Source organism: Callospermophilus lateralis, chromosome 13 (genome assembly GCF_048772815.1).
Source record: "Callospermophilus lateralis isolate mCalLat2 chromosome 13, mCalLat2.hap1, whole genome shotgun sequence".
NCBI lineage: Eukaryota > Metazoa > Chordata > Mammalia > Rodentia > Sciuridae > Callospermophilus > Callospermophilus lateralis.
Window position 1 is genome coordinate 48,160,405 of NC_135317.1, and position 20,668 is coordinate 48,181,072.

General features: G+C 40.0%; 1 protein-coding gene across 1 annotated transcript in view; it reads left to right on the plus strand.

The window, feature by feature from the left end:
* The first annotated feature begins 14,199 nt into the window (after window positions 1–14,199).
* Window positions 14,200–20,668, plus strand: part of Odad2 (outer dynein arm docking complex subunit 2) — a 155,791-nt gene continuing 149,322 nt past the window's right edge. Inside the window, exons 1-2 of the mRNA XM_076831974.1 lie at window positions 14,200–14,423; window positions 20,504–20,661. Of these exons, the coding sequence (XP_076688089.1) occupies window positions 14,200–14,423; window positions 20,504–20,661 (382 nt within the window). The remainder of the gene's footprint in view (window positions 14,424–20,503; window positions 20,662–20,668) is intronic.

Below are 20,668 nucleotides of genomic sequence, written 5' to 3' on the forward strand. Positions count from 1 at the left end.
AAAAATTTTCCCAAATATTTTTGATCCACAGTTGGTTGTATCCTTGGAAATAGATACGGAGGGTTGACTGTATTTGATTGGAAGGGCTCTTAAATGTGAATCCCTGTAGATCTTTGCTTTGGGGCTGGTCAGTCTCAGCTTTTCTGCCTGAAGATGTAAGCTGTCCTGCGAATGCGAGGAAGAGAATGAGGGGAATCAGAATTCAGTACAGTGTTCTCAGCTGTGTCTGGAGCCCGAGTTGTAGAGCTTTCTTTCTGTTGGGGGAAAGGGTTTGGGGTTGGGCTACCTTTGAACAAGATGTCTTCCTGTTTCCAGCCCACTCTCTCCACAGTCTTCAGAGATGCCTCCAAGTTCTGAGCCTTTCCAAGGTCTGTGATTTATGGTTGTTTTATTTTTGTTGGCTTTGACCCCTTTAAGCTATTCAGTTTCAGCTTTCCCCTCACTGCTAAGCCACCTCAACTCTTTTGTTTTCTATTACCCACATTTTATTGACGTATTTTGCCTATTTCCACTTCCTTCCTGTTCTCTTGCTGTACTGTAGTTTTAGCAGAGTTAAAGGACATGCATAATGCCTATATTTCATTGAGAGTTTAGTGGTGCATTATGTAGATTTAAAACACCATTGATGGCATAGACCGCCTCCGTTATTTCTGGAGGTGTTGATCAGAGTGTGAAGATAATATATCTCCTTAGGTTTCTTTTAAATGAAATACGTGACATGCTTACTCTGTCCCTCAAAACTTCAGGTTCCAGTCATTTTGATTATTTTCTTGCTGGAGTTTTCTAGTCTAAATGCCAGACAACTGGAGTACTAGACAAGGATTAGAAACAAAACAAAACAAAACATATTTTCTACATAAAGTTGCTTGAGGCCAAAATGTTTAAAGCAATTGTATAGTTTTACTTTAGGATCAAAATAATTTTGTTTGATACATATGAAATAATCTATTATATTTTTATATTTGACATATGGCCTAATTTTTACAAATAAATAAATATAGTAGAATGTATTAGTAAATTTAAATACTTATTTTAAAAAGTAAATACACATATAAATAATTTAAATTTACTTATACATTCTATGTCTATTGTTTCTTACACTGTTCTATATTTTTACTATAGGAAAACAGGTTAAGGTCAAAAGACAGAGATTTATAAATTAGAAGAATTAATCATTCTTCCCCACCCATTCATTTTCTAAGGCAAAAATGCATTATTGAGCGACTGGGCAACTATCCACAATTTGAACACGTACCTAAGAAATAAGTTGTTAAAGTCATTTCACTAGTTCAAGATACAATAGACAATTTATTCCAGCATGAGGTATGAGGCTGACATATAAAATTGTAGAAGCTTGAACTGGAAAGTCAATTATCTGACTCATACACTCTGAAGTTTGAGAAGGAAAATGGATTTCCATGGAGAAGCCCTTTGGAGAGAGCCATGACAGTCCCCTCATCTCTACTCATTGCCTTCCTGTCACCAGCCTCAATTCAGAAAGGCAAGGAAAAGAGGGACTCTAAGGAGATCACTTGGAGAGCAAAATGTATGTCCTTTGCCCTGAGCTAGCTGGGGGCTGGAGAGGACACTTGCATAGGTATCTGACTCCCACATTAGGAGTCCTGGGGATGACAGTCTTGGCAGAGTGGCTTTGGAAGGGAGTCTTCATAGTGCTGGGATTGACCAGGACTTCCAGAGCTGGCTCGGGAAATAATTTGAGAGTGCTTCTCATGGTCCAGATTTAGGTTGTGGCAGGAAAACATACTTGTGGGGGGAGGTTGAGGGGCCGTGACAGCTAAAGGACCTCAGTAAACAGATGAAGTAAATTGCCAGGTTCCCAAGTGTAGGTCCAGAATAAAGAAGCTCATTTTGGGTGGAGTGAAACGCAAGGGAAATGGCACCAATGAGGCAAGGTTTCTGAGGAGCCAAGATAAATGCCCACAGGAGAAAGAGCCAGGCCAAGTTTCATGCAAAGAATGCAAAGCTCATATGATGGGGCCAGACAATGAGAATATTCCTGGTCTTCTTTCTTCTTCCTTCCCTGTCCTTTCATACCCAAAGGGTTAGAATGCAGCCATGGGTGAGAAATAGTGATGACAAAGTAGGAGGAAGTAGGGATCACACATTTAAATGTTCTAGTCCTTCAATGGCACTTTGGCTGGTCTGGTATGCTTGCCTAGTAGGATGACCTAGATCCCTATTTCTGAGAGCCTGAGCTCTTAGTTATTTTCCTCCTTAGGCTGTAGTTGCTATAATTTCCAATTCACAATTGTTGAACAGCTTGGAAGAGCTGGTCTGCTCTCAAGTGAATCCCCTAGGCCCTGGGTTCTAAACATCTTCCTCTACCTCTCATATAATCATGACCAAGGAATGACTGGCATAACCCACCCCTCACCCCCATGTGGGTTTGCTAGCATAAGGAACTCAAAATAACCACATGTATTCACAGCTTTAAGTTCAATGGAACATGGTACTACCAGGTAGAGGTAGTCTCTTCATGGTAACTTAAGATCTGGGATCTGGCAGACCACAAGGTAGTATGAATGAGAAGCCTAAATTTCACAAGTATGTCATTAATAGTTATGGTGAAGATTCCCTCCTTGGTTTTTTGTTTGTTTGCTATTTTTTAATTCTTTTTTTTTCTCTCTCTCCCTATTTTAAAGATATACATGACAGTAGAATGTATTTTGGTATATTATACATACATGGGGTACAATGCATGCCAGTTAGGATCCACTTCTTGTGGGTGTATATAATGTAGAGTTACACTGGTCGTGTATTCATATATAAGCAAAGGAAAGTTATGTCTGATTCATTCTATCTTTCCTATTCCCATCCCCCTTCCCTTCCTTTAATTCTCGTTGTCTAATCCAATGAATTTCTATTCTTCCCTTTCCTATTGCCCTTGGGAGTTAGCATCTGCATATAAGAGAGAACATTCAACCTTTGGTTTTGGGGGACTGGCTTATTTCACTTATCATGTTAGTCTCCAGTTTCATGCATGTACAGGCAAATGACATCATTTCATTCTTCTTTATGGCTAATATTCCATTGTGTGTATGTATACCACATTTTCTTTATCCATTTATCTGTTAAAGTGCACTTCAGTTGGTTCCATAGCTTGGCTATTGTGAATTGAGCTGCTATAAACATTGATGTGACTGTGTCACTATGGTATGCTATATCCTCTGGATATAAACCGAGGAGTGGGATAACTGGGTCAAATGGTGGTTTCATTCCAAGTTTTCTAAGGTATCTCCATACTGCTTTTCATAATGGTTGCACCAATTTGCAGTCCCATTAGCCATGTGTGAGTGAACCTTTTCCCCCACATCTTTGCCAACGTTTATTTTTATTTGTATTCTTGATAATTGCCATTCTGACTGGAATGAGATGGAATCTCAGTCTAGTTTTAATTTGCATTTCTCTAATTGCTAGAGATGTTGATCATTTTTTCATATATTTTTGGATCAGTTGTATTTCTTCTTCTGTGAAATATCTTTTCGTATTTGTTAATTAGGTTATTTGGGGTTTTTTGGTGTTAAGTTTTTTTGAGTTCTTTGTATATCCTGGAGATTAATTCTCTATCTGAGGTGCAGGTCATAAAGATTTTCTCCCATTCTGTTGGCTCTTTATTCACATTCTGATTTTTCTTTGCTATGAAAAAGCTTTTTAGTCGGATACCACTCCCTTTATTGATTCTTTATTTTACTTCTTGTGCTTTAGGATCTTATTGAAGAAGTTGGTTCCTAAGCTGACACAATGGAAAGTTGGGCCTACTTTTTCTTCAACGAGGTGCAGTGTCTCTGGTCTAATGCCCAGGTCCTTGATCTACTTTATCACATACATTAATTTTAGCTATTAAGGAAAAGAGCACAACATAGATGTCACACACCAACTGTTAATTACAAGCAGGTGTCACATCTTGGAGGATGGGGAACCAACCCTGAGAGGTATTGCGCCATATTGGCACCTTAGCTGAACCCTCAGTATGTGATTCTACTGTGCCATCAGGGTGGCTGCCTCGGGCAGTGTGATTCATGGTGATACTGGTGGATCTTGTAGGCAGGAGTCTCTTGTTGTATCTGTGTTGCTCAAGATGAGTTCTTGCCTTGAGGTAATCATTGCTAAGTGAAGTACCATATTGATGGTAATGCTGGCACATCTTGTGGGCAGAGAAGGACCACATATTTGGAATGCATATCAGTATTAGTAAAAGGAATCTTTTTGCCACCCCCAATATGGAAGGGACCTATCATGGTAGCCTGGTTGTTTCCCTGAAAAGCATCGAATCTTTGCTATTGGCAGATTGGACACTTAGCAGTGGCATTATGTAAGTCAATATTGGCCAGAGGACACTCATGTTGTTGGGATGATGCATGACCTCCATCCCTGCCAAGTTCTTTTACATTTCTTCGTATAGATGGTCATCTAGATTCAACAATTTCAGTGAAAGGGCACTTATAACCTCCAAAGCTATTAGTTCATCTTGCTGGCTACCGTCCTAGAAGAGCAATGGAGACTTCTGAAGGTGCTGCTTAAGTGCCAGCTTGGAGATGATACTCTCTGAGGTTACAGTGTCTGTCTCCAGGCTGTGGTGTGTGCCCTAAATCAACAGTCATTATATGGGACTGGGGTGTCTAATAGCAAATTACGTGGTACTGGAATCAAGAGATGGAAGTAGAAATGACCACCCTTACTTATCATTTGAGGAAATGTGTGCTCCCAGTCACCACAAACCTGGGTTTGGCGTATTTGGAAGTCCTGGCTTCTAGAGGAGGAATGTGCCACCAAGTTATGGCTGATACTTTGTGACTTTGAGATCTTTATGCAACAGACTAACAGGCAAGTAAATGAACTGTGATCCCAAAGGAAAAATTGATCCTTATCATCAGGGGGAGATAGAGGAATAAAAGAAGAATATACTTGGAACCCACGATTCACCTGTGAATTTCATGACACTTTCTTGCCCAATTTTGTTTTTTTTTTAATTAATTTTTATTGTTGGTTGTTCAAAACATTACATAGTTCTTGATATATCATATTTCACACTTTGATTCAAATGGGATATGAACTCCCATTTTTACCCTGTATACAGATTGCAGAATCACATCAGTTGCACATCCATTGATTTACATATTGCCATACTGGTGTCTGTTGTATTCTGCTGCCTTTCCTATCCTCTACTATCCCTCCTCCCCCCCTCCCCTCCCGTCTTCTCTCTCTAACCCCTCTACTGTAATTCATTTCTCCCCCTTATATTTTTCCCCCTTTCCCCTCACTTCCTCTTGTATGTAATTTTGTATACCCCTGAGGGTCTCCTTCCATTTCCATGCAATTTCCCTTCTCTCTCCCTTTCCCTCCCACCTCTCATCCCTGTTTAATGTTAATCTTCTTCTCATGCTCTTCGTCCCTACTCTGTTCTTAGTTACTCTCCTTATATTAAAGAAGACATTTGGCATTTGTTTTTAAGGAATTGGCTAGCTTCACTTAGCATAATCTGCTCTAATGCCATTCATTTCCCTCCAAATTCTATGATTTTGTCATTTTTTAATGCAGAGTAATACTCCATTGTGTATAAATGCCACATTTTTTTTTATCCATTCGTCTATTGAAGGGCATCTAGGTTGGTTCCACAGTCTTGCTATTGTGAATTGTGCTGCTATGAACATGGATGTAGCAGTGTCCCTATAGTGTGCTCTTTTTAGGTCTTTAGGGAATAGACCGAGTAGGGGAATAGCTGGATCAAATGGTGGTTCCATTCCGAGCTTTCCAAGAAATTTCCATACTGCTTTCCAAATTGTCTTGCCCAATTTTGATGGTAAAGGTAAAAATAGAGTAACCCACACTTGAAAAGTGTATGTTACTGGGAAATCAGACTCTCCATAAGGTAGGACCAAGATCAACCAACCAGGGAAGTTACTGAGGTAAGCAATGGTGCTGGTGAAAGTTGAGGGATCTGGTGAGTATCAGTTGTGACTGTGAGACCAGCCATAGAACCAGGAGCATATAGGTTTTTCTTGCAAATTTCCCCAGGAAAAGAGGCCCACCAGGATCCTGGAGGAGCTGCTCCTAGATGTATTGCACAATGCTGGTGGATACAAGCTGTGCAAGGGAAGATTGAACCATCCCGATGCCCTGCCTCATCCTAACTCTCCGGGACTGAAGTACCCCTCTCCTCAGCTGCTGGGGAATATTAATAGCTAATAGCACTCCACTAAAAGACTGAAGATCTCTTTTCTTCCTGGAGACAGCCTGTATCCTGTGACTGGTTGACAATGACCAGTTAATGGTGGGGGATGTATAAATCTAGCCCCTTTGCCTCAATATGGGAAACTCTGTAGGATCATCCTAGTTCCAGCATCCTCCATGGAGTATTGATTATTGCACTGAAACTCAACTTGTCTGTAAAATCTTGTTGTCTTTACTCCCCTGAATGCACTTTTCAATAAATTTCTTACATTTTTTTCAGTATAGGAGTTTACGTCCTGGGGAACCTGATGAAAGGGAGTTTTTTTTTTTCTTTTTGTGTTTACTCTATAAGTCTACTTCCACAGTATAACCAAATGGCTTCTTTTTTAAAACATAGTTTTAAATTTGTTCTAATTAGTTATACATTATGGTATGATGCATTTTGACAAACCATACATAAATGGAGTACAACTTCTCATTCTTCTGGTTGTACACGATATATAATAACACAGGTCATTTAATCATATATGAACTTAGGGAATTGCCGCAGTCTGGCTGGGCACAATTCAGGAGCCACTTGTCAAAAGAAACTAACTTTATTTTTAGAACCACACACGCCAAACAAAACAGCTCCTCAGGAAAAAAACCCTCAGAGCCCAACTGCCACCACTGGCTTCCCACAAGCCACACTCCCCAACCCGCCTCTTCCTCCCACAATCCTCCTGCTCTTGAGGCAGATTGGCTGGGTCACATGGGCGGAGCCAAAAAAGTCCCCCAATGAGCAGCTCCGTGGTCTGAAAGGGCAGGGAAACAGCCCAATGAGCATCACCGCAGAGGAGCCAATCAGCTAGATGTTGCTAGATGTTGCTGGGGCCGCTGTGAGCCAATCATCAGCTGGAAGTCTGAAAGTTTGCTGGGGCCACAGCCAAAGAGGCCCCAGCAGGGAATAATATCTGATTCATTCTACTACCATTTCTACCCCCCGTACCCCACCCCTCCCATCCTCCCCCTTCCCTCCCCTTCCCTCCCCTCTCCTCCCCTCTCCTCCCCTCTCCTCCCCTCTCCTCCCCTCTCCTCCCCTCCCCTTCCTTCTCTCCTCTCTGCCTAGTCCAAAATACCTCTATTTTTCCCCTTCCCCCCTTATCATAAATCAGCATCCACATATCAGAGAAAATACTGGACCTTTCTTTCTTTTGGATTGGCTTATTTCGGAATGGCTTCTTAACAGCACAAATCAGATCATACCACTTCCTATTTTAAATTTTGAAATAGCTTTCATTTATTCTGAGAATAAAAATTGAAACTTTATTAGGGTTTAAAGGGCCTACCTTAAACAATCCACTTTCCTATTTATCCTTCTCTCCTCTCTGTCCTTTGCTTGCTGTGCTTTACTGTGCCACTGACCTTTCTGTTGCAGGGATCCTAAATAGAATGTGGTGGATCTTTTTTTTAAATCAGTACTCAAATTGGATTACCCAGTTCTACCAACAGAGTGCCTGGCATATACTGGTATCCAAAAGCATTGATTGAGTAAATAAGTGTCAAGAGGTTAGAATTTAAGAAGGAGCCATTTCACTTCCAGACCATGGGACTGAGTCTGCAGTGCATCACTGGGTAATGTCTTAGGACATATGGAGATAGTTGAGACTGAATGTTTTTGATTCTTTGTCTTCTCTAAGAGAAGGTAGGATCTGGAGGACTTGATGTTTAGGACTTCATAAGATTCCATACGATTTTCTCTCATCAGAATTCCTGTTGATATCCCCAGTAAAAGTCCACTAACAAATAACCCTGCCCTGGGTGAGGCTTAATTCTACTAGTATACAATTGAAATGGCCACACTTCCCTGCAACCTCCGGAGGCATCATCCTTCTCAGCCCTTTTCTGACTGAGGTACTGAACACTTAGACCAATCTTGCCCACCACTTTCGCCCTTGTTGTGGCCTGTATGTACTTTTGTTGGTGGCCTCACCAGACGGCCCCACTCTCACCTGGATGAATGAACCTGTTGATTCACCTGTGCACAGAAGGGTAAGTGTTGAATTATGTCCCCCTCAAAACTGTTATGTTTAAGTCCTAACCTAAAGGACCTCAGAGAAAAACCTCATTGGATGTAGGGTCCTTTCAGAAGTAGCAAAGTTAAAATGAGTTCACTAGGCTGAGTGTTAATGCATTAGGCACACAGAGGTAGGCACACCAAGAAAATGTCATGTGAACATGAAGACAACCATCTATCAGCCAGGAAGAAAAATATGGTGGGGACCCTTCCCTCACTGCTGTTGTGATAGCCTTAAAAACTACTGCACAGAATCTGTGCCTGAAACTCTATTCCATCCCAGAAGAGGTGATTTGTCCAAGCCAGAGTTGATGTTTCACAGGAAGCATATTTAACTGGCAATAAAATCACAGAGATTGGCCAGAATCTTTGAAGTCTTTCCCTGAAACCCCTGGCAGATATCGAAAGTTCCACTGGGCAGAACTGGGCCATGTGTCTATGCTCTCTAGCTGTAGTCAGTGCTGGGAAAGGCCATTGCTTCAACAAACTGCTGGGTGTACTCTTGGTATTGAGTACAGGGACTTTGCCGGGAGTACAGGCACTTAGATTCTTTTAATTGGTTCTACTGACCATGTCCAAGAAAATGTGGGCCTTGCCTTTCTTGTGCCTTGTTCAACAAAGAGCGTTAGGGAGCAAGCCATTTTTTCACTAGGTGATTTGTCAATTTTGTTCCTTCCATATTTGGAGGACACAGTGTTTTCGGGAGCTTTCTTTGTGGTGGTAGAAGATAGGCAACAAGACAGACTGGTCTTGGTGTGTGCTTCACGAGGAACATGGAAGATTCTTCCTCATATTGGGTGGTCAGGAAAGGCCTCTCTGATAAGCAGTCATTTAAGCAGAGAGCTGAAAGTTGGCCAGTGAAATTTCAGCATGGCAAGGAAATTGTACAGTCAGCTAGGACCTCTTCATTTTGAATATTATTTTCTATTTTTTACTTGAAAAAATCTCAGGTAAAATAAGTTCAAATTTTGCCTTCAGATTAAGCAATGGTACATTGTGATATTGGTGTGGGTTTGGCAAAAGAAGACATGAATGCTCAGATCTTGATAATACCAGCTTTTTCAGCTTTACAAACCATTGTCAAATGCCCTGAACTATAGATTTCTGGCTGTTTTCTATGTTGAGCCCAGTAATGCTCCATCATATTACATAGATGATTTCAAAAAAGTGAAATTAAGTACCTAAAGAAGCTTAGCTTCTTTCAGGAATGCTCCAGAACCCTTCTGAATGGTGAACTCTACAGTTTTCACCATATTGTGGCCTGCATTAGCTCCACAGGTATGATGCTGTTGTTGTCTCAAAGTGTCTCATCTATCATTCTAAAGGGCTCCCCTATATACCTAGGGGCACTGACCCCTTTCAGACAGGTTATTACACTTCTCTGTTGCATATGGTTCCTTTAGGCAAAACTATTCCACTCCTAACAATTTTTATACTTTCAAAAAGAATAAAACAAAATAAAACAAAGGCCAAATATCTCTATTTCATATTCTAAGTGTCTACAAAAAGGTAACATGCTTGAAATGAGGCAGTATAACATTCTGACATATACTACCCTAACATCATTCCAAAGCCTCTTTGACTTTGGGAAAGAATCAGGTGTAGTTTCTAAACACTCTTTGACCTTCAATTAATTATCCAGAGCTTGGTTGCTAAACACTCTGCCCCCTAAAGTAGTATATTGCTCATTCTGTTTTATTTATTTATTGTTTTACTTTGAATATTTTCTTTTTGCCACTCCCTCAGTCCCCAGAGTTTTTTTTCAGAGTTGGGCTTCTTGATAGTACTGTGTCTCCTGGTGGGATCAAGACTATCTTGATGGACAAAGGTAAAATACATTAAAAAGCTAAAATAAAAGATGGCGGAAAGGTTTTCTTTTCATTCAAGTTCTTTGAGGAGCAGTTTCTGCTTTTCTAGTGATATCAGCATGTTCTGCTCTATTATCTTTTTGGGAAGAGAAATGAAATCCCTATGCTATTTTCGAGGGTTCTGAAGCTATAAGGTACACAAAATACACTTATCTGGAAGCCTTTGGAGAACCACAGAAACCATGTTTCTAAGGACTATTCTCTGCTTTTCGCTTTCTGTTTCATTTTATGTGGCAGCTAAAAGCCCCTCAACTGTCCCCCAGTTTAATTAAGATAAACAGGCCCCACTGCCCAGAATGAGTCGGGATGAATACTCCAGTCCTGGAGGAAGACAGTGGAACCCAGCAGTTTCCAGGGAGGGGACTAGAGGCGAGCAGCAGGTCGCCGACGCTGGTGGAACCCAGCGCAGAGCGTCGCCGGAATTCGGAGCCGCGGGTTCGGCGGGAAACTTGGGACGCGGTGGAGCTGGGGGACCTCGGTGACAGGCTCGGCTGCGGTCGGGAGGGCAAGCGCGGCACTTGAAGACTTCGGCGGCGCTCCAGGAGGTCCCCGAGGCCGTGCGCTCCGCCGAGCGCCGCGCCGAGCGCCGCGCCGAGCGCCGCGGCGGGTGTTTACCGGCGTCCTAGCAACGGCTCGGGCGGCGGCCGGACCGCGGGCGGCGGGCTCGGGAGGCGCTGCAGGTGGGTGCAGCGCGGCGGACCCCGCGCCCCGTTGGCGACGGTGGAGGACCCGGGGCCGCCCCTAGCCCCGTGGCCGTTTCTCTCGGTCCTCCCTTTCTCGGCTAGGAGCGGAGCCCGGCTCTCTCCGTCCTTGTCCCCCTCTCTGTCACCTTCCCCGCCTCGGCCGGCCCGGACCTCCGGCCCCTCCAACCCGTCTCCGCCGTCCAGGCTGAATCCTCTCCCCCAGCCGCTCCCCGTCTCCTTCCCTTTCCCTCCGCCCGCCCTCGCGGCTCTGCGTCCTCACTGTCCCGCGGTCTCTGCCGCCGCTTCCCACCCGGTCCCTGGAAACGCAGCCTCCTCCTGAAGGTGGGGTGGGGGCCGGGTCGCGCCGCCTTGGGCTCGTGTCAGTTCTGGAATTTTGGGTTTTCTGTGGGTCCCAGCGACTGGCTTCTCGATGCTGAGAGTGCTGGTGTGCTCTGGCTCCCCAGGGAGGTTACCAGCACCTACTGGTTTCAGAGTGGATGGCCACGTTTCCATTGCTTTCTAAAGAGCTTGGTTTCGCCTCCGCTCCAGGGTCAGAGATTGTGCACGAATGGGTTTCATTTTATTAATGATGGTCGAAGCTCAAAACGGATTTGGAAAAAGAAAAAAAAAAAAACAAATTCTGTCTACTGGATCTGAAGAGAAAAGGAGGAGACTGTGTGATTCCCAGTTTGTGTAAACAAAACACCTACATGGAAACCTTTCTCCTTTTATCTTTGAACTTTTTTTCTTTAAAATTTACTTTAATTCAAATATATGTACATTGTGTTTGCACAGATTCATCGTAACCATGTTTTTTTAGGCCTAAAGACTTAATGGATTGGTGATGGGTAGACACCAGAAGCAGCCCATCTTGATAAGTTTTGGTTTTTATATTTTTACCTGAGTTATGCTGACCTCATTTGAACGCTCTCCCCCACCCCCCCCCCCCAGTAATATTGCACTTGTCTTCTGGATGGACATAGATCCCAAAGGTTTGCTTCTGCTAACCAGCTTTCTTGAATAAAGCTGGTGTATCCCTGTGGCTCCCGGATCACTTGCAGTAGAAAACAATTTGAATAGATTCAAATGTAAGTTTCACTTACATTTCTATAAAATTTCTCATGACAAAAAGATTTTTTTTTAAGTATTTATTAGTTCCTTTCTAAATTGTTTTCTAAGAAGTTATTGTATGGTATGTTGACTTCCACAATTTTATGTAATCTATGCAATTTCACATTATTCTTAAAAAAGGTGTAGGAAGGAAATGATGCAATCACTACATCTTTATAAGATCATCTAAACAAATGTTATGCTTAAAATTAAAAAAAGAACAGAACTGTCCATCAAAGCCTTTCTGTGTAAGATAAAGCTATTTGCACTTATTCTTAGTTTATATTTATTCTCATGACATGGGGAAACTCAAGTGCCACACTAACATCAATATGTGCTTATATGTTTGAATCTAAAACATTTTCTGCCAATTAACAATAGAAACAAAATAACAAAAAAAATTGTACACTAATTACATATATTATATTTCACTAGTGCTATCTATCTTGATCAGTTGTTTCAACTCTATCTGATCCAATACTTGTTTTTTTGTAATAAATATTCTATAATGCTACTTTACTATTCTGAAATCAAGATCATATATAATAACCCCACATATGTAATATAGTTTGGAATATTGATAGTATTCTAATTGCAAAAGGAAAATTGAAAGAAAAATAATTATAAATGCTTAGGTACCACTATGCTAGAATATATAAGAAAATTATCAGATGCTACTTAGGCCAAATGCAGGCTGATTGAGGTCTGTCATTGCAACTTTAATTTTGTCCATAACATTGCCACCAATAGCATGCCTTTCCAAAATGCTGAGCTCTTGGTAAAATGAAATATGTACAGTCTTCCTTTCATTTATATGACAGTTACAATCCTGGAAAATTCAGCATGTTATGCTATGTATGTTAAAACTGGGAAAAAATACTTGGTGATTTTTGTAAAGTAAGAAAAATTCCAGGCTCACATGTTGCTTATCTGAAGTTTTTCTCTGACCAGATACCTTTAGGTTGCAACAGAATTCTTCCTCTTGGGTTCTTGTCCTACACAAAAGGACATTGGGCATTCTTTGTCTTCATCACTAAATGCCATTGGTGTCCTCTTTCTTTCATTTTGGTAACTAGATACCTTTATAATATTTCTATACTGCTTCCGAGCAGGAATTAGTGCCCTTTTTAGAGTGCTGAAATCCTTTTATTGGGTTTCAAGATTTAATACACTATGGAAAGTTTAATCTCCAAGTCATTTCTGTAGAATCTTGTATTTCTGGGCCTTTGTAATAATAATGGATAAAAAATCCTAATATATTCGATATTTAACTTTGTAACCATTTATCTAGTATTCAGGAAAGAAGATTTTAATGATCAGTATTATTACAAATGAGAGCACACACAAGTATAGTTTATTTGAAAACAATACCCATTATGAATTAACATCAGAACTTGTTTTCAAAATTGATTCCTATTTAATGTTCCAGATAATGTCATCTTTTAAAAGATCTTTTAAAGACTAAATTTTGATTTAGCCAAGGTGAAATTTATTTCATTTGAATTTTGGTTTTAAATATTATTGTTAGACTGTTTTGATAGCCAATTTAGATAACAGTCCAAGAAGACTTTCTCTTCTTGTTTCTGTCACATTTGTTCTCAAAAAAGTTGTGAATTACAATAAAATTTTTTTCATCCTGTGCAACATGAATGGGCAGGGAATATGAAATTTGGATTGTTAAAATATTTTCATGATAGGATCAATATGTTCTATACTAATTTTCAGAAAAAAATTAAAAGTTATACTTCACAATTGCATTCTTATCCTGCTTCTTATTAATTCAAAAGGCACTTGAGGGAACTTACAGAAGTCTCAGTATAATTCTAAAGGATGTCTGGCCCACATCAAATAAGCATTTCTCACTCAAACCTCCAGCACCCCAGCAGAGCTGTGAAGCAAGGCACTTGCTGCCAGCCACCTCTAGTTCTTTTTCCACTCTTTGAATTTTCTGTTTGGGTTTTCTGTCCAGCTGTTTGAATTCTCTTGCTTAGGCCTGAGACTCTTAGAAAGAAGTTATTAATTTCAGAGCAGGCAGATATTGGAATGTCCTTTGATACTAGTCAGATTTATTTATTTATTTAATTATTTACTGTAAACCTATTTTATTGAATTGAAGAGTAATTAGGTAATTAAAAACGGAGCCTCTCAGATGAAGAGACAGAATGAAGGTTGGGTTACACTGGTTTAAAATCTTGAAAAATGTTCCAGGGGAAAGGTGGATGCTGTTGCCTGCTCTAACTCTTTCTACTCCGATAGAGTGTGAGCTCAGATCCCAGTGTGAGCTGTTCCCATGGGCGTGGCACTCACAAGATCTGCACAATGGACTGCTGCGGGTTATGGCACTGGAACCCTGGAGATTACCCCCCTGAACGAGGAGATATTGAGAGAAATTATTGTGTTTGTGGAGCACTTTACTCATAAATATCCCCAAGAGGCGAAATTTGCTTTTGTAGAACCACTTGAATGGAATACAGATTTGAAGCCCTCAGCATTTCAATCAGGTTATTTTTTCAGGTAAGTCATTTCATTACTTCTAGAATTTAATATCATCATTTTCTCTATTTTTATTGACTGATTGTGGGTTTTGCACAAGTCATGTTCCCTCTTCGAATCTGAGAAATCCTCTAAACAAGGAATTGTAAACTGGAGGCACTCAGATGAAATTTGAGGATATCTCAGTTGGCCAATGTAGTGTTTATGTATTTTTCAAATTCAAATCTCATTTTCTTTTGATAGAGGACACGTTCTCCAGGTCACCATTCCCAGCATTCACTGCTGCCTCATGCTTGGCCTGTTCATCTATCCAAATTACCTGTCAGATGTCAGTCACTGGTTTTGTGACTTCTGATATAGACAAAAATCTCTTCCAGTATTTTAAATCTCATTTCATGTAGTGATGGGGAGAATGGTGAATTTTGCTTACTATAAGAATGAAACATCATAATTAGTGCTATTCTCAAATGAGATCCTTTAGAATATTGGATTTTAAAAAATCCTACCACCAGCTTGAACAAGTGGTATCAATTCATCTTTTTTGATCATAAGTAAATAAATAAATAAGCATACGTACATACATACATACACACATACATATACATATGTACAAGTACACATATACACATTTGGATTGTATAATAAGTAAGCAAGCAAATGGATAGTTACTTTAGCAAGGATGCAGCCCCAGTTTATTGTGTTCTCTTGTCTACTTCCTTGGCCACTTTTGGTTTTGCAAATACACTTTTCAAATCTGACCTTTTCAAAAACAGTCCCCTAGCTGGCCAGAGGTTCCTGTGCTTTTCCTCCTCCTTCCCTTTGGGATTATATTTGTGACAATAGGTTCAGCAATTCGTTTTTAGAACTTAAAACACATTCTTGACTGCATTTAAGAGCTCTCTAGTTCTAATATTGGTCTTCCTTCTCTGAACAAAGAACCAAGAACAAAGTTATTGTTGTATTTTATGTCTGACTCTGCCAAGGGTTACTTTTTCCCAAAGTGCTGGTCATTACCTGAGGCTTCATTGATCCCAACTAAGTTCAGTGTTTTTTCTTACCTTTGAAGGATGAACTCACCTGCAAAACCAATTAAAAACACATTAACTACTTTGTACAAAGATGACTTTAAAGCAGATGACAGAAAAGAATATCAAGATTGTCACTGTGTCTGGCTTCTGCACTCATTCTGTGTTCCAAGTATACACACAACCACAGCTGCCTACTAATTTTGTGGATGTAACACACTCCTCAAATGTGTCATTTTTTTTTCCTTCTCTATCCTTGCCCAAGTTCTTTTTGCTTTCTTTTGTAATTGTATCTCTGCATAATCTTTATGTACAATACTCCATCCTAAGCAAGGTGTTTTGATACCATGTATGTTTTGAAACAACTGTTCCCTGATTGTCTTACTTCTGTTAGATTTACTATGCAGCTTTTTCTTCGTGTAATTTTTCTAGCCATTGCTTTAATTTTTGACCTTGATTGATGATATCTTTGATGTTGATGATGAAAGAAGTTTGGTATTTGTTTATTGTATTGGAAGGAATACATGTTTGTGTGATTCTGATAAAAACCTGATAGGTACTGCTTGCTTCGAAGAATGCAAAGGATACAGCTGAGGTTTTGGTGATAACCAAAATACCAAATGCTTCCGAATCCAGGTCTTGACTATACCTCTTGTTCTGTGCACCAAACCCAAGGATGTTCAGCAATGTATAACCACTTGGTGTTTGTTACAAAGCAAAGGAGATAAACCAGAGATGCCCTTATGGACTACAAGAAACCATTATTAAAATAGCCCCATCAGTAGTTCGTTCTTTGCTCCTTTGGTTTACCTGAATTCATCTGGCTTAGCTTCTGACACTCAGTGCACTATTTATACATTTACTTGAAGTGGGGAAACTGTTTTCCTTTGAGTTCTGTGTGTCTGTGCATAAGGACAAAGTCATCCTGAAAGACTTGAGTCTGGAGTCCCTTGGTTGTATTTCCACCACTTAAGGATGTCCTTGGATGTTTTTATATAAAGATATATGTTTTTCCTTGCACATGTACTTTCTCTCAGGTCTTTTGTTCTGAGACAAATCAATTTTATCCACCCTAAGTATGTGAAGTAGGCAATCTACCCTTTGTGTTGGTCTCTGCAGATATTGATGGGACTGTGTTTTTATTTGTGTACTTATTTCTTATTTGATTTTGTACATCTCCAAATGCATTCTCTGTGGAAGCCAATAAAAGTTTGATCAGCCTTCTGAATTAGGTGAGTGAACGTCTGATATTTGAAACTGAGCCTTTACACATATTGAAAAGGTCTTACATTTCATCGCTATCTTCTTTCCGTTTGTGGAGACTGCTATTTAATTGTATAGCCACAGCATCTTTTACATGTTGCATAATTCATCTTTTCTTCTAGAATTGTTTCCAACAAACTTGTCCTGTAGTGACATCTGTCATCATCTCTCCATGTTTAACTTGTTTTGGGAAAGTATCTTTACATTCATTTCCACAAAAATCATAGATGTCTTTTTATTCCCATTTACAATTGATTTTTGTTCTTAGCAGGAAAAATGAGATTAATAATCTTCCTAAAACATTTCAGAATGAATCCCCAATTCATTGTCAGCTGAAGACAAATGACATCAAACAATGGTAATACCATCTATATTAGTTAGTTTTTCATTGCTCTGACCAAAATACCCAACAAGAACAATTTAGAGGAGAAAAATTTATTTTGAGGCATGGTTTCATGGTTAGCTGAGTCCATTTCTCTGAGATGGAGGTGAGCAGAACACCAGGAAGTACTTTTTTTTTTTTTTTTAAGAGAGAGTGAGAGAGGAGAGGAGAGGAGAGAGAGAGAGAGAGAGAGAATTTTTTGATATTTATTTTTTGGTTATCGGCGGACACAACATCTTTGTACGTGGTGCTGAGAATCGAACCCGGGCCGCACGCATGCCAGGCGAGCGCGCTATCACTTGAGCCACATCCCCAGCCCACCAGGAAGTACTTTGTAGAGGAAAACTTTTCAGCTTGTGGCAGCCAGCAAGGAGAAAGAAAAAGGAGAGAGAGGGGGATGGGGAGGCATGTAAGGGACAAAATATAGTCCCCAAGGCCATACCCCCAGTGATCTACTTCCAGCCATGCCCCACTTGCCTACAGTAACCACCTAGTAATTCATTCAAATTACCAATTTATCAAATGATTAATCCACTGATGAGATTACAGCTCTCATAATCTAATCAATTCATCTATGAACATTCCTGCATGCCCAACATATGAGCTTTTTGGGGGATACCTCATATGCAAACCCTAGCAATCAACTGGTGGTATACAGAGCTGAGATGATTTGATTCTCTAGAATGGAGCTTGGGAAATTTATAAATTGGACAATTATTCAGAATCACTATGGGAAAAATATTATTACATGCTCTTTCCTTTCCTTCTCTGATAGAACTATGTTTGTGAATCATGTCTGCTCTGTTATTACAAATGTTTTACTTACCGATGTCATTCCACTGTGTCTCAGTGATATGTATGAGTTGGGACAAAGTATACATGTTAGCTGGAAATTAGATTGAGCAGGTCCTGGTCCCTGCAGTAATGCACACTTTGGGCACAATTTATACCATTTGGGGCCTTTGTTTTCTGATCAATATAATGAAGGTGTGAATTACACAATCACTCAATCTACAAAAATGAGAGTTTTGAGCCCAATTCCAGTTTAAAAGTTTTTCCATCAAGACTGTGGATTGCATTAGCAACATGTTCTTGAGCTTCATAATCTGGGTGCATTGTTTTTCTTTCCAAGGGCACGTTCTTCCATGTTAGCTATGGTGAAGCTGGAAACTGAAACTTACTCATGCATCCCCTCTACAGCTGGTGCTTTCCCACTTCTCCTTTAAGGTACAGGCTTCATTGGGTACCAGCAGTGAAGATGCTACCTAGGCACTTCAGTCCTCCAATTTCTCATCAGGAGTTTCACTGTCTCCAGTGAAGTAGTTTGACAGTTTTAGTACTTGGTCATCCTCTAACTTACCTCTCTTATCATCCATTTCCCTTGAGGGACCAGCCCTTTAAAATGACTAACCTTCAGGTACAGGGCTCCAAGAAATCTCAATCCTAAAGCCTTTATTCCAGAAGCTGAATTTTGTTGAAAATATACATACAACCTATCATTAGTAACTCAAGAAGCATTTCATTTATTCCATAGATAGTAATTGAGCATCTCTGTGTGAGGTTATTATTTGAGGTACTGGGGATAGAGCAGTATCTTATCTGTCACAGATAGTGCCAGACTGACAGTCTCTGTGTTAGCTTCCTATTGCTGACGTAACAAATTACCACACATTTAATAGCTTACTATCTTATCGTTCTTCAGGTCAGAAGACTAAAATGAATTCGCAGAGCTAAAATCAATGTGTTGGCAGAGCTGTGTTCCTTCCAGAAGATCAAGGAGAATTTGTCCCTTCCTTCCCCAGTTTCTGGAAGGCCCCTGCATTCCTTGGTTCTGCATCACTCTGACCTCTGTTTCCATTGTCATTTCACTTCTGACTCTGACCCTCCTGTTCTCCTTTTATAAGGACACTTGGGATTACATCTATCTCAGATCATCCAGAATTGTCTTCTCATCTCAAGAACCTTAACTTGATCCATCTGCAAAGTCCCTTTTTCTATGTAAGGGAACGAATCCACAGGTTTGGGGAATTAGGATGTGGGCATTTTGAGGGGGTATCATTCTGCCTCCCACAGTCCCTAAGTGCTTGTTTCTATCCTAGTGAGATAGTGAGATGGTCTGGATAAGTGTCTCCCAAAGGGCCATGTGTCTTAGTCCTCAGCTTGGTGTTTTAGGAACCTGTAAGAAGTGGTAGAACTTTTTTTAAAAAAAATACATTTGTAATACCATTCATTTATTTATCTATGTATTTATTTAATGCGTCGTAGAACTTTTAAGAGATGGAGCCTGGTGGAAGGAAGCTAGGTGGTTAGGGGCATGTCCTGGAAGGGGATATGTTTCTCTTGTCCCTCTTCCTGCTTTCTCTCTGCTTCTAGTCTCCGTAAGATGAGCAGATGCAGCACCATTCTGTCCCTGCCAGGTATGTTGGCTTGTCACTGGCCCAAAGCAACATGGCCAAATGGTCACAAACTGGAACCTCTGAAACTCTAAGGCAAAATGAGCCTTTCTTCTTTTTAAGTTTAGTATCTGCAGTATTTTCCAGTAACAAAAAAACTAACAGTGTCAGTGGCAGGTAACATGGGTCTGTCAGATTCATTCTTCCTGGTGAACTAGGCACATTTCACATCTACTTATCTGCAACTTGATTATGTTAGATCAAGTCTTAACATGTGGGCAGTTTAATCACGGATATCAATGTATAATTTAAAAAAGCTAGACGATTTGATCAATGTTATAAGTGGTAGAAATCTGTAGAAATTTTATTTCCAAAAAAATGCCTTAATAATTTTTAAATGCCAACCTAAAAGTTTAAAATGAAAAGAAAATTAATATTGACAGAAAGAAATCCAGGAGACCCAATAATGTATGATCAGGAAAAGCCCATTTAGCCCATTATCCTCAGGTGAACCAAATGAGTGAGTTTAGCATGGAAAGAATCCACAAAGAGGATATAATTTACCTTTTTGTCATAGCTTTTTTTCTTCATAAATACAGTGTAGAGAAGAAAATTCCTAACCACTAATCACTGTGGTGTAAACAATTTATAAATAAGATAACATTAGAAATCCTCAAGCATAAATGGTTCAGTAGAACCAGTGCTTTTTAAAAAAGATGTCAGAAACCAGCATACTGTCAGAGAAACAAAAATGAAACTGTGATTAGTTTAGTTCAGTTGTGAATTCTGGAAATTGTCTTATGTTTAGTTTTCTGGATGTGTCCTGTTGCTCACTATGATTGCTGGTAAGTTTGGGGATTTAAGTGTCTGAGTGGGTGTGCAAAGAAGGAAAATAGATTTGTTTCCAAACAGAGGTACTTATATTTCATGTGTATTATAATGAGACATAATAATAATCTGTCTAAATGTCTTAAATTTAACTTCTACTGACATCCAGGTAACATGAAGCTTTCATTTATTTTTCCTTTCCATCTTTAGTGATACAAAAGTTGAGTCAGAAGAAGTGGATAAGAATGGACAGCCTTTGCTGTTTCTCTCTGTACCAAAAATTAAAGTCAGGAGCTTCGGGCAACTAACATACTTGTTATTCATTGCCAAAGACACAAAGCTGAAGGAGGCACAAGCGTGTATTGAAGGTGATAT